At 36.6% G+C, this 15,195-nt stretch overlaps 1 protein-coding gene across 1 annotated transcript in view; it reads left to right on the plus strand.

Annotated features, from left to right (window-relative positions):
• Positions 1-15,195, plus strand: part of SLC22A7 (solute carrier family 22 member 7) — a 387,518-nt gene that overhangs the window by 285,169 nt on the left and 87,154 nt on the right. The window contains exon 7 of the mRNA XM_053712778.1: positions 11,861-12,075. Coding sequence (XP_053568753.1) covers positions 11,861-12,075 — 215 coding nt within the window. The remainder of the gene's footprint in view (positions 1-11,860; positions 12,076-15,195) is intronic.

The following is a 15,195-nucleotide window of genomic DNA, read 5'->3' on the forward strand; positions in this document are numbered from 1 at the left end:
AAGTAGCTGGGTGGCATTATGAAGTAGCTGGGTGGCATTGTGAAGTAGCTGGGTGGCATTGTGAAGTAGCTGGGTGACATTATGAAGTAGCTGGGTGGCATTGTGAAGTAGCTGGGTGACATTGTGAAGTAGCTGGGTGGCATTGTGAAGTAGCTGGGTGGCATTATGAAGTAGCTGGGTGACATTATGAAGTAGCTGGGTGGCATTGTGAAGTAGCTGGGTGGCATTATGAAGTAGCTGGGTGACATTATGAAGTAGCTGGGTGGCATTGTGAAGTAGCTGGGTGGCATTATGAAGTAGCTGGGTGGCATTATGAAGTAGCTGGGTGACATTATGAAGTAGCTGGTGACATTATGAAGTAGCTGGGTGGCATTATAAAGTAGCCTGGTAACATTATGAATTAGTTGGGTGGCATTTTGAAGTAGCTTGTAACATTATGAAGTAGCCAGGTGACATTATAAAGTAACCAGGTGACATTATGAAGTAGCTGGGTGGCATTGTGAAGTAGCTGGGTGGCATTGTGAAGTAGCTGGGTGGCATTGTGAAGTAGCTGGGTGATATTATGAAGTAGCCAGGTGACATTATAAAGTAACCAGGTGACATTATGAAGTAGCTGGGTGGCATTGTGAAGTAGCTGGGTGGCATTGTGAAGTAGCTGGGTGGCATTGTGAAGTAGCTGGGTGATATTATGAAGTAGCCAGGTGACATTATAAAGTAACCAGGTGACATTATGAAGTAGCTGGGTGGCATTGTGAAGTAGCTGGGTGGCATTGTGAAGTAGCTGGGTGGCATTGTGAAGTAGCTGGGTGATATTATGAAGTAGCCAGGTGACATTATAAAGTAACTGGGTGACATTATGAAGTAGCTGGGTGGCATTATGAAGTAACCGGGTGTCATTATGAAGTGGCCGGGTGGGATTATGAAAGATTCAAACAAAATAGTTGTCCACAGCACTATGGTTCTGTAACATATGCCTGCCTGATATCACTGTCCCTTTAAGACTGCCTTTCCTGCTACTGACAATCATACTGTTTGGGCAGTATCTGCATTCTACTTACCTGCCTAATTAATCATTCATGCACCTGATTCCCTCAGCCTCTTTTTAAACCATCTCAGGCCTAATGTGCATTGTATTAACTTTAAAGTTGTGTTCCAGAACAACAGAGCTCTGTGACTGTTCCTGCATGGATTTTAACAGCATATCCAAGCTACAGCCTTTCCTTTTAGCTATGCTTAAAATCATTGCAAGTATCCATATAATACCATTTTGTTTCCTGGACACTGCTACTTAAACTCTGAACTTTATTATAAATTACAAGCATGCATTTGGTTATAATCACTCTCTAATTACTACAACAGCATCTTACTCAGAACTTTATAACTAATCTCTGCTACAAGTTGTCATAGCTGAAATATCCTCCTCCAAATATGTTAATATATTCAGAAGCATCTATGTGTTCAGTTAAAAGCTTTCCTGTGATTCTCCAATATATGCACAAACAGTTTGCATCTATGAGTCAATCTTCTACCAGTTTACTCTAAAACCTGAACATCCTACATTGTTATATTTTTCTATCATGAATCCTGCAGCTACTCCTATTAACTAACTATAAGTCACAGTGAAGCCAGAATAAATTGTATACATACTGTATGTTGCACTCTCCATGAATTCTACAATAACTTCTTCTTGCATCTATGAATCACAGAATATCATCTATCCACATCCAGGATACTCTTCCCTGGGTCAGGGGTCGGTGTCTCCAAATCCCTACCACTGCCCAGAGGGTCTGTGTCCTGAGCGCGTGTACACGGAATGTGACAGAAAGCTAATGCCTAAAAAAGGGTTCCGCAGTGGTAGTGGGTGCACCAATAAAAAATTACAACCTATCTCAGACCCAAGCTATCCCTAAAGGAAAAACAGAAGATTTTCATACTTTTAAAAATTTAAAGACACAGTACTCCCATTCTAGAGTATCCTGTACTCATGTTTGTGGTTCCTATTTTGGTGAAACTGATTCTGAATCTGACTATGAAAATGAAGAGAATGTATCCATAGATTCAGCAGAAAAAATTCAGATCTTTAAAGATTTAAAGAGACAGGACTACTGTTCCAGAATACCATCTACTCCTCCTCCTGTTTGTGATTCCCATCCTGGTGATACTGACTCTGAGTCTGAATATATCAACTTCACAGAAGACTTCACAGATCCAGCTGAACTGGCATTATACTCGTATAAGCGCAACTTTAATTCGCCACAAACGCAGACAAAACCTCAACCTATTGGCTATAATGACATCCTTGGAAGCTATATTTACAATATAGATGCTGCAGACAGCTCCCATCATGAAACATCTCATGGAAATACTAATCTTCCTATTTCTGATATTCCCATGGATTCTGTAGATTGGACAGAAACAGAGCCGGAAGAAAAGACATCCGGTTTACAGACTGCAGTTTGGAGAAAAGGTTCCCTCAACTACTATGCTGATTTATTACATCAGAATTATGCATCCAGTGATGAAGAGGATTTCTGTTCTCAACCTGATATAAGGTACTCCAGGCCACAGTGGCACCACCCTAAGAAGCCTCATATTGGGAAGAAATGTCAGTTATCTATGCTCTCTAAAAAAAGAAGAAAAAGAAAATATTTCTGCCTACAGAAAATCAGAAGTGTAAAGAGGAAAATCAGCCTGAATCTCCTGTTTCATTTTCTGTTGTGCCAGATCCTCTATTGCCTCATGATACACTCCACACCAAGCTGGATGTTGTCTCTAGTCGCCATCAGTCTGTTTTTGAAGCACTTAATGGTTTATCTTCTCAAACTCAACAATTACAAACACTGCTTTCAACTACTGATTCCTTACATCCCTCTCATGCTGCCTCAATGTCTGTAAACCCTGTGCTAGAAGCAAAAGATAATTTTGTTCCAGATATACAACCTTTCAGTTTTCCAGAGGTAGTCCCTGGAGAATTTAGCTCTGAAATTCAAACTCAAATATGTCTGCCTGCTGAACCCCAGAAAACCTCTCAGTCAGAATCTTGTGTCACAATTCCTCCGCATCTACCTGGGAGTGGCATATTTCAGTACACTCCACCTTCTCAAAATTTTTCTGTTACTGCATCAAAGAAATTATTTTCCTTGGGAGATACTTCGCATCAACCTACTACATCTGCTCCCTGTACAGGAATTCCTGATAGTGATCCCTGTGAGGTTATCATTGAACCTAGTTCCCAAGTAGACGTTCTTGACCCTGAAACTTGTACTAAATTTTTTCAACAATATTCCCCAGTGGCCATTTCTGTCCCTGTTTTCCATGATGATACTACTAAACCTGACATCAAGGTGGACTCTCCTGTTTTTGACCCTGGTATGGGTATTCCTTTGTTTAACCCAGAAATGGGTGTAAAAATACTTAATCCTGAAGATAGTGATGTCCTCTGCTCAGAAGTAAGTATGGTTCTTGGCTCTAAAGTGGGTCTTGTAAATTCTTCGTTTATGAACCCTGAAGAAAGCCTTGCCCTCTGCTCAGAAGAGAGTATGGTCCCTGACTCTAAAGTGGGTTCTTTTTCTTTTTCTATAGTTGAACCTGATCCTAGTACGAGTATCTCCGCAACTGTCCCAAATTTGGACACTCATGTTTCTAACCCTAATGAGGGCATACCAGTCTTAAAGCCTCTTGTCCATGAACAAAGCCTTGATGTTGGCACACCTATACTCAGTTCTTCTGTCCTTGAAACTTGCCCTGGAGTGGGCATTCCTGTACCTGACCCTACAGAAGTTATTCCTGAACCTTGCCCTGGAGTGGGCATTCCTGTACCTGATCCTACTGAAGTTATTCCTGAACCTTGCCCTGGAGTGGGCATTCCTGTACCTGATCCTACTGAAGTTATTCCTGAACCTTGCCCTGGAGTGGGCACTCCTGTACCTGATCCTACTGAAGTTATTCCTGAACCTTGCCCTGGAGTGGGCATTCCTGTACCTGATCCTACTGAGGTTATTCCTGAACCTTGCCCTGGAGTGAGCATTCCTGTACCTGATCCTACTGAGGTTATTCCTGAACCTTGCCCTGGAGTGGGCATTCCTGTACCTGATCCTACTGAGGATATTCCTGAACCTTGCCCTGATGTGGGTATTCCTGAAACTTTGGTATGGGCATTCATATACCTGATCCTAATGAGGACACTCTTGATTCTGAATCCACGTTTCTGACACATTTGATATTGAACCAGAAGATGGCAAGAACTGGTCAAATCTTCCACTCTACACTCCTATCTGCTATTGGGTTAGAAGTGGCTATAGCTTTTTCTTTTGGAGTATATCTAATCCTCAGCCAAGAGGTTAATTCTGAGGGTACTTAAATCTCTGATCCAAAGGTGGATAATCTGGTTTACAATCCAGAATGCTGCATCTCTATTTCTGAAGTTGAGGAAAGCCTATTAATATGTCTAGGACTGGGTGCCTTTTCATTGGCTGTGTACATGGTCATCTGTCATGAAGTACATTCGCCTATAAACCCTCAGGATGATTCTGTGGTTGGAAGCTCATTGTATGTTACGTTCATGGATTCTCACGATGACTACAGAAAAGATGACTTCAAGTTTTGCTCTAATCATTTTCAAGATCTTTTGATACCTGAAATCCATGGCCTTTGCATTGTCATTTTGCTTTTTCAAGAGATATCCAACCCTCCTTTCTTGATTTTGGATTGGGCCCACTACCTCCATGCAGCTACTACCGGCTCTCCATATCATTGTTGTTCTCTCTCCATTTGGATTGCGTTGGGTGCCTGTAGGTCGCCTTTAAGAAGGGGGTTCTGAAACATATGCCTGCCTGATATCACTGTCACTTTAAGACTGCCTTTCCTGCTACTGACAATCATGCTGTTTTGGGCAGTATCTGCATTCAACTTACCTGCCTAATTAATCATTCATGCACCTGATTCCCACAGCCTCTCTTTAAACCATCTCAGGCCTAATGTGCATTGCATTAGCTTTAAAGTTTTGTTCCAGAAAAGAGCTCTGTGACTGTTCCTGCATGGATTTTACCAGCATATTCAAGCTACAGCCTTTCCTTTTCGCTATGCTTAAAATCATCGCAAGTATCCATATAAATCCATTTTGTTTCCTGGGCACTGCTACTTAACAAACTCTTTATTTATTCTAAATTACAAGTATGCATTTGGTTATAATCACTCTCTAATTACTACAACAGAATCTTAGTCAGAACTTTATAACTATTCTCTGCTACAAGTTGTCATAGCTGAAATATCCTCCTCCAAAGATGTTAATATATTCAGAACTCATCTATGTGTTCAGTTAAAAGCTTTCCTGTGATTCTCCAATATATGCACAAACAGTATTTAATGCCTTAAACTTGCAACTTGTCTATCACCTGTGCTGCTCTGCTTATTACTGACATACAGCTCTATATAATATTATGTACTGTGAACCTGCAACAAACCTTAGTTTGCATCTATGAGTCAATCTTCTACCAGTTTACTCTAAAGCCTGAACATCCTACATTGTTATATTTTTCTATCATGAATCCTGCAGCTACTCCTATTAAATAACTATAAGTCACAATGAAGCCAGAATATATTGTATACATATGTTGCACTCTCCATGAATTCTACAATAACTTCTTGCATCTATGAATCACAGAATATCATCTATCCACATCCAGGATACTCTTCCCTGGGTCAGGCGTCGGTGTCTCCAAATCCCTACCACTGCCCCGAGGATCTGTGTCCTGAGCGCATATACACCGGAACATGACTGGTTCTTCTTTTAAGTCTTTATTAAAGTACAGACATGGAAAAAAGTGACGTTTCTTTTAAAATCATTCAGTTTCGCGCCAACCACCAAACAATGTGGCTCTGCTGCCATCTACTGATAGGAAATTCACATTACATTTAAAAACTATAACAATACAATAGAACGCTTACACTTCATATATACCCTAATACGATTTAATTAGTATACATTTATATTTTCATATTTTTTGATAATCTAATTCAAATATTTTTAATCAGTTTCATGATTCTAATTGTATACTTATATCCATCTTAGAATTGATTACAAGAACACAGCCCAATCGTACACTCTGTTCAGGCCCTTAGGTGTCATACATCCCTTCTCGTGTATCCAAAACATTTCTTTTTGTTTTAGAAGCTTTTCCCTGTTTACCCCACTTCTTTGAGGATTCACATTATCTGTTACTTGCCATCTCAATTGGCTGATTTGATGTCCACATTTTAAGAAGTGGTTGGAAACAGGGGCTTCTAAATTCTTACACCTTATATTTGAACGGTGTTGACACATCCTGTCCCTGACCATGCGGCTTGTTTCCCCAACATAAATCAGGGAACAGGGACATTTAATAAGATACACTACAAATGAAATAAATGCAGCAGTTAGGGGATTAGAATACAGTGAAGAGTATGTTACCTTTCTAGATACAAGAGTCTCTAAAGGGGGAAATAAATTAACATTTGATTTCTACAAAAAAAGATACAGACAGAAACACACTATTACGTTATGAAAGTTTCCACCCAAGGGGATTGGTAAACTCCCTACCCAAAAGTCAGTTACTAAGGGTTGACAGAATATTAGATTATCAAAAATATGAAAGTATAAATGTATACTAATGAAATTGTATTAGGGTACATATGAAGTGTAAGCGTTCTATTGTATTGTTAAAGTTTTTAAATGTAATCTGAATTTCCTATCAGTAGATGGCAGCAGAGCCACATTGTTTGGTGGTTGGCGCGAAACTGAACAGAATACTGTGTAACTAGCATGAATAAGAGTTGTTATACTCGAAACATGGCTTTTTTTCCCATGTCTGTACTTTAATAAAGACTTAAAAGAAGAACCATAGTGTAGTGGACAACTATTTTGTTTGAATGTGATTGGGGGATTTGTCCCTGTCTTCACGTGAACTGGACTCCCAAGAAGTTGCTGTTTTATGTGTGTGCATATGACTGGGATTATGAAATAGTCGGGTGACAGTGATAGTGTTTATAAGAGTTTAACAGTATTTTTTATCAGATGGTGTTTATATGAGTGTAACTGTAATATTATCAGATGGTGTTTATATGTGTGTAACAGTATTTTATCAGATGTTGTTTATATACAGTATTTTATCAGATGGTGTTTATATGAGTTTAACAGTATTTTTTATCAGATGGTGTTTATATGAGTGTAACCGTATTTTATCAGATGGTGTTTATATGAGTTTAACAGTATTTTTTATCAGATGGTGTTTATATGAGTGTAACAGTATTTTATCAGATGGTGTTTATATGAGCGTAACAGTATTTTTATCAGATGTTGTTTATATGAGTGTAACCGTATTTTATCAGATGGTGTTTATATGAGTGTATCCGTATTTTATCAGATGGTGTTTATATGAGCGTAACAGTATTTTATCAGATGGTGTTTATATGAGGGTAACAGTATTTTTATCAGATGGTGTTTATATGAGCGTAACAGTATTTTTATCAGATGGTGTTTATATGAGCGTAACAGTATTTTTATCAGATGGTGTTTATATGAGCGTAACAGTATTTTTATCAGTTGGTGTTTATATGAGTGTAACAGTATTTTTATCAGTTGGTGTTTATATGAGCGTAACAGTATTTTTATCAGTTGGTGTTTATATGAGTGTAACAGTATTTTATCAGATGGTGTTTATATGTGTAACAGTATTTTTATCAGATGGTGTTTATATGAGTGTAACAGTATTTTTATCAGATGGTGTTTATATGAGTGTAACTGTAATATTATCAGATGGTGTTTATATGAGTGTAACAGTATTTTTATCAGATGGTGTTTATATGAGTGTAACAGTATTTTATCAAATAGTGTTTATATGAGTGTAACAGTATTTTTATCAGATGGTGTTTATATGAGTGTAACAGTATTTTTATCAGATGGTTTTTATATGAGTGTAACTGTATTTTATCAGATGGTGTTTATATGAGTGTAACCGTATTTTATCAGATGGTGTTTATATGAGCTTAACAGTATTTTAATCAGATGGTGTTTATATGAGTGTAACCGTAATATTATCAGATGGTGTTTATATGAGTGTAACCGTATTTTATCAGATGGTGTTTATATGAGTGTAACAGTATTTTATCAGATGGTGTTTATATGAGTGTAACAGTATTTTTATCAGATGGTGTTTATATGAGTGTAACAGTATTTTTATCAGATGGTGTTTATATGAGTGTAACAGTATTTTATCAGATGGTGTTTATATGAGTGTAACAGTATTTTTATCAGATGGTGTTTATATGAGCTTAACAGTATTTTTATCAGATGGTTTTTATATGAGTGTAACTGTATTTTATCAGATGGTGTTTATATAAGTGTAACCGTATTTTATCAGATGGTGTTTATATGAGCTTAACAGTATTTTTATCAGATGGTGTTTATATGAGTGTAACAGTATTTTTATCAGATGGTGTTTATATGAGTGTAACAGTATTTTTATCAGATGGTGTTTATATGAGTGTAACAGTATTTTTATCAGATGGTGTTTATATGAGTGTAACAGTATTTTTATCAGATGGTGTTTATATGAGTGTAACAGTATTTTTATCAGATGGTGTTTATATGAGTGTAACAGTATTTTATCAGATGGTGTTTATATGAGTGTAACAGTATTTTATCAGATAGTGTTTATATGTGTGTAACAGTATTTTTTATCAGATGGTGTTTATATGTGTGTAACAGTATTTTATCAGGGGGTGTTTATATGAGTGTAACAGTATTTTTATCAGATGGTGTTTATATGAGTGTAACTGTATTTTATCAGATGGTGTTTATATGAGTGTAACAGTATTTTTATCAGATGGTGTTTATATGAGTGTAACAGTATTTTTATCAGATGGTGTTTATATGAGTGTAACAGTATTTTATCAGATGGTGTTTATATGAGTGTAACCGTATTTTTATCAGATGGTGTTTATATGAGCGTAACAGTATTTTTATCAGATGGTGTTTATATGAGTGTAACAGTATTTTATCAGATAGTGTTTATATGTGTGTAACAGTATTTTTTATCAGATGGTGTTTATATGTGTGTAACAGTATTTTATCAGTGGGTGTTTATATGAGTGTAACAGTATTTTTTATCAGATGGTGTTTATATGTGTGTAACAGTATTTTATCAGTGGGTGTTTATATGAGTGTAACAGTATTTTTATCAGATGGTGTTTATATGAGTGTAACTGTATTTTATCAGATGGTGTTTATATGAGTGTAACTGTATTTTTATCAGATGGTGTTTATATGAGTGTAACAGTATTTTTATCAGATGGTGTTTATATGAGTGTAACAGTATTTTATCAGATGGTGTTTATATGAGTGTAACAGTATTTTTATCAGATGGTGTTTATATGAGTGCAACAGTATTTTATCAGATGGTGTTTATATGAGCTTAACAGTATTTTTATCAGATGTTGTTTATATGAGTGTAACCATATTTTATCAGATGGTGTTTATATGAGCGTAACAGTATTTTATCAGATGGTGTTTATATGAGGGTAACAGTATTTTTATCAGATGGTGTTTATATGAGCGTAACAGTATTTTTATCAGATGGTGTTTATATGAGCGTAACAGTATTTTTATCAGATGGTGTTTATATGAGCGTAACAGTATTTTTATCAGTTGGTGTTTATATGAGTGTAACAGTATTTTTATCAGTTAGTGTTTATATGAGCGTAACAGTATTTTTATCAGTTGGTGTTTATATGAGCGTAACAGTATTTTATCAGATGGTGTTTATATGAGCGTAACAGTATTTTATCAGATGGTGTTTATATGAGTGTAACAGTATTTTATCAGATGGTGTTTATATGAGTGTAACAGTATTTTTTATTAGATAGTGTTTATATGTGTGTAACAGTATTTTTATCAGATGGTGTTTATATGAGTGTAACAGTATTTTATCAGATAGTGTTTATATGTGTGTAACAGTATTTTATCAGAGGGTGTTTATATGAGTGTAACAGTATTTTTATCAGATGGTGTTTATATGAGTGTAACTGTAATATTATCAGATAGTGTTTATATGTGTGTAACAGTATTTTTATCAGATGGTGTTTATATGAGTGTAACAGTATTTTTATCAGATGGTGTTTATATGAGTGTAACAGTATTTTATCAGAGGGTGTTTATATGTGTGTAACAGTATTTTTATCAGATGGTGTTTATATGAGCGTAACAGTATTTTATCAGATGGTGTTTATATGAGTGTAACAGTATTTTATCAGATGGTGTTTATATGAGTGTAACAGTATTTTTATCAGATGGTGTTTATATGAGTGTAACAGTATTTTTATCAGATGGTGTTTATATGAGTGTAACTGTAATATTATAAGATGGTGTTTATATGAGTGTAACAGTATTTTTATCAGATGGTGTTTATATGAGCGTAACAGTATTTTTATCAGTTGGTGTTTATATGAGTGTAACAGTATTTTATCAGAGGGTGTTTATATGTGTGTAACAGTATTTTTATCAGATGGTGTTTATATGAGTGTAACTGTAATATTATCAGATGGTGTTTATATGAGTGTAACAGTATTTTTATCAGATGGTGTTTATATGAGTGTAACAGTATTTTTATCAGATGGTGTTTATATGAGTGTAACAGTATTTTATCAGATGGTGTTTATATGAGTGTAACAGTATTTTTATCAGATGGTGTTTATATGTGTGTAACAGTATTTTTATCAGATGGTGTTTATATGAGCGTAACAGTATTTTATCAGATTGTGTTTATATGAGTGTAACAGTATTTTATCAGTTGGTGTTTATATGAGCGTAACAGTATTTTTATCAGATGGTGTTTATATGAGTGTAACAGTATTTTATCAGATGGTGTTTATATGTGTGTAACAGTATTTTATCAGATGGTGTTTATATGAGTGTAACAGTATTTTATCAGAGGGTGTTTATATGTGTGTAACAGTATTTTTATCAGATGGTGTTTATATGAGCGTAACAGTATTTTATCAGATTGTGTTTATATGAGTGTAACAGTATTTTATCAGTTGGTGTTTATATGAGCGTAACAGTATTTTTATCAGATGGTGTTTATATGAGTGTAACAGTATTTTATCAGATGGTGTTTATATGTGTGTAACAGTATTTTATCAGATGGTGTTTATATGAGTGTAACAGTATTTTATCAGATGGTGTTTATATGAGCGTAACAGTATTTTATCAGATGGTGTTTATATGAGTGTAACCGTATTTTATCAGATGGTGTTTATATGAGTGTAACAGTATTTTATCAGATGGTGTTTATATGAGCGTAACAGTATTTTTATCAGATGGTGTTTATATGAGTGTAACAGTATTTTTTATCAGAGGCCTATTTATTAAAGGTCTGTTGGACCTGATCTGACAGTGCGGATCAGGTCCGACAGACCTCGCTGAATGCGGAGAGGAATACGCTCTCCGTATTCAGCATTGCACCAGCAGTTCTTGTGAGCTGCTGGTGCAATGCCGCCCCCTGCAGATTCACGGCCAATCGGCCACCAGCAGGGGGCTGTCAATCAACTCGATCGTACTCAATTGGGTTGAATTGTGGCGATCTCTGTCCGCCTGCTCAGAGCAGGCGGACAGGGTTATGGAGAAGCAGTCTTTAGACCGCTGCTTCATAATTGCTGTTTCTATACGCAAGTTCTTTAGTCGCACTAACCCAACGCGCTTTAAATACGATTGCACTCAGGCAAACATGTTTGTACCCCCGTGATTTTCTTTTCTAGCTAGCGCACCACTTGTAATCTAGTCCTAAGTGTTTGACTCCCATGACCCTATTGGGTGCGTCTGTTGCAGGTTTGGCGTCTCATTCAGTTATTACGGGATCAGCTTTAATGTGAGCGGCTTCAGCCTCAGCCCGTTCCTCACTCACTTTATCTTCGGTGTTATCGAGATCCCAGCAAAGCTCTCTGTGTTCCTGCTGCTGGATCGAATAGGGAGGAAGCTCTGCCAGGGGGGGTCCCTGGTCCTGACCGGAGTATTCATAGCGCTCACCAGCCTCACGCCAAAAGGTGAGCTCCGATGTTACTGATAACTGCTCACCAGCCTCACACCAAAAGGTGAGCTCTGATGTTACTGATAACTGCTCACCAGCCTCACACCAAAAGGTGAGCTCTGATGTTACTGATAACTGCTCAGTACTACACTGATAAGTAAGCTCTGATGTTACTGATAACTGGTCAGTGCTACACCGATAAGTAAGCTCTGTTACTGATAACTTCTCACGACCACACCGATACGTAAGCTCTAATGTTACTGATAATTGCTCACTAGCCTCACACCAACAGATGAGCTCCGATTTTACTGATAACTGCTCATTACCACACCAATAAGTAAGCTCTAATGTTACTGATAACTGCTTGGTACTACACTTATAAGTAAGCTCTAATGTTACTAATAACTACGCGCTACCACACTAACGGCTAGATTATGAGTTTTTGTCGGTAAGTCCACATCTCACTGTAATACCAGCATTGCTTACGATAGCGGTAAACTGGCAAAAACCTGCTTGTGCACGATTTCCCCATAGGAAACAATGGGGCTGAGCTGGCTGGAAAAAAAACCTAACACCTGCAAAAAAGCAGCGTTCAGCTCCTAACGCAGCCCTATTGATTCCTATGGGGAAATAAAAGTTATGTCTACACCTAACACCCTAACGTGAACCCCAAGTCTAAACACCCCTAATCTTACACTTATTAACCCCTAATCTGCAGTCCCCGACATTGTCGCCACCTGCATAATATTATTAACCCCAAACTGCTGCTCCGGAAACAGCCGCCGCCTACATTATACCTATGAACCCCTAATGTACTGCCCCAAACATCACCGAACCCTACATTATATTTATTAACCCCTAATCTGCCCCCCCACGTTGCCGCAACTATATTAAATTTATTAACCCCTAATCTGTCACCGCAACTATATTAAATTTATTAACCCCTAATCTGCCGCAGCCACTAATAAATTTATTAACCCCTAAGCCTAAGTCTAACCCTACCCCCCTAACTTAAATATAATTTAAATACATCTAAATAAAGTATTCCTATTTAAAACTAAATACGTAAAATGTTTAACCCCTAATCTGCCGAAACCGGACATCGCTGCCACTATAATATATTAACCCCTAAACTGCCGCACTCCCGCCTCGCAAACACTAGTTAAATTTTATTAACCTCTAATCTGCCGTTCCTAACATCGCCGCCACCTACTTAAATTTATTAACCCCTAATCTGCCGCCCCAACGTCGCCATCACTATATTAAAGTTATTAACCCCTAAATCTAAGTCTAACCCTAACCCAAACACCCCCTAATTTAAATATAATTAAAAGAAATCTAAATAAAAATTACTATAATTAACTAAATTATTCCTATTTAAAACTAAATACTTACCTATAAAATAAACCCTAAAATAGCTACAATTTAACTAATAATTACATTGTAGCTATCTCAGGATTTATTTTTATTTTACAGGCAAGTTTGTATTTATTTTAAAAAATGGAAAAGAAAGGGGCGCTAAAAAGAATCCGGACATTTGCAAAAAGATTAATTCATAGTATAAAATTTACTATGTGTGATAATCCTAAAATGATTTTTCTTTTGGATGATGAACAATTATTAATTGGAAAAAAATTAAATAATTAAGTGAAAGGTGTTGGGATGTGAATATAAGAAATAAGTAAGGTGTTGTGGACATAAAAAAGGTTCCTAACATAGGCCTAGATTTGGAGTTTGGCGGTAGCCGTGAAAACTAGCGTTAGAGGCTCCTAAAGCTGGTTTTAGGCTACCGCCGGTATTTGGAGTCAGTCAAAAAAGGGTCTAACGCTCACTTTTCAGCTGCGACTTTTCCATACCGCAGATCCCCTTACGTCAATTGCGTATCCTATCTTTTCAATGGGATCTTTCTAACTCCGGTATTTAGAGTCGTGGCTGAAGTAAGCGTTAGAAATCTAACGACAAAACTCCAGCCGCAGAAAAAAGTCAGTAGTTAAGAGCTTTCTGGGCTAACGCCGGTTCATAAAGCTCTTAACTACTGTGTCCTAAAGTACACTAACACCCATAAACTACCTATGTACCCCTAAACCGAGGTCCCCCCACACCGCCGCCACTCGATTACATTTTTTAACCCCTAATCTGCCGACCGCCACCTACGTTATCCTTATGTACCCCTAATCTGCTGCCCCTAACACCGCCGACCCCTATACAATATTTATTAACCCCTAACCTGCCCCCACAACGTCGCCGCCAGCTACCTACACTTATTAACCCCTAATCTGCCGTCCGCACGCCACCGCCAGCTACATTATAGCTATGTACCCCTAATCTGATGCCCCTAACACCGCCGACCCCTATATTATATTTATTAACCCCTAATCTGACCCCTTCAACGTCGCCTCCACCTGCCTACACTTATTAACCCCTAATCTGCCGACCGCACCGCACCGCTATTATAATAAAGTTATTAAACCCTAATCCGCCTCACTAACCCTATAATAAATAGTATTAACCCCTAATCTGCCCTCCCTAACATCGCCGACACCTAACTTCAAACATTAACCCCTAATCTGCCGACTGGAGCTCACCGCTATTCTAATAAATGTATTAACCCCTAAAGCTAAGTCTAACCCTAACACTAACACCCCCCTAAGTTAAATATAATTTATATCTAACGAAATAAATGAACTCTTATTAAATAAATTATTCCTATTTAAAGCTAAATACTTACCTGTAAAATAAACCCTAATATAGCTACAATATAAATTATAATTATATTATAGATATTTTAGGATTAATATTTATTTTACAGGCAACTTTGTATTTATTTTAACCAGGTACAATAGCTATTAAATAGTTAAGAACTATTTAATAGCTAAAATAGTTAAAATAATTACAAAATTACCTGTAAAATAAATCCTAACCTAAGTTACAATTAAACCTAACACTACACTATCAATAAATTAATTAAAATACCTACAATTACCTACAATTAAACCTAACACTACACTATCAATAAATTAATTAAATACAATATCTACAAATAACTACAATTAAATAAACTAACTAAAGTACAAAAAATAAAAAAGAACTAAGTTACAAAAAATAAAAAAATATTTACAAACATAAGAAAAATATT

Source organism: Bombina bombina, chromosome 4, assembly GCF_027579735.1.
Source record: "Bombina bombina isolate aBomBom1 chromosome 4, aBomBom1.pri, whole genome shotgun sequence".
In the NCBI taxonomy this organism is placed as follows: Eukaryota; Metazoa; Chordata; class Amphibia; order Anura; family Bombinatoridae; genus Bombina; species Bombina bombina.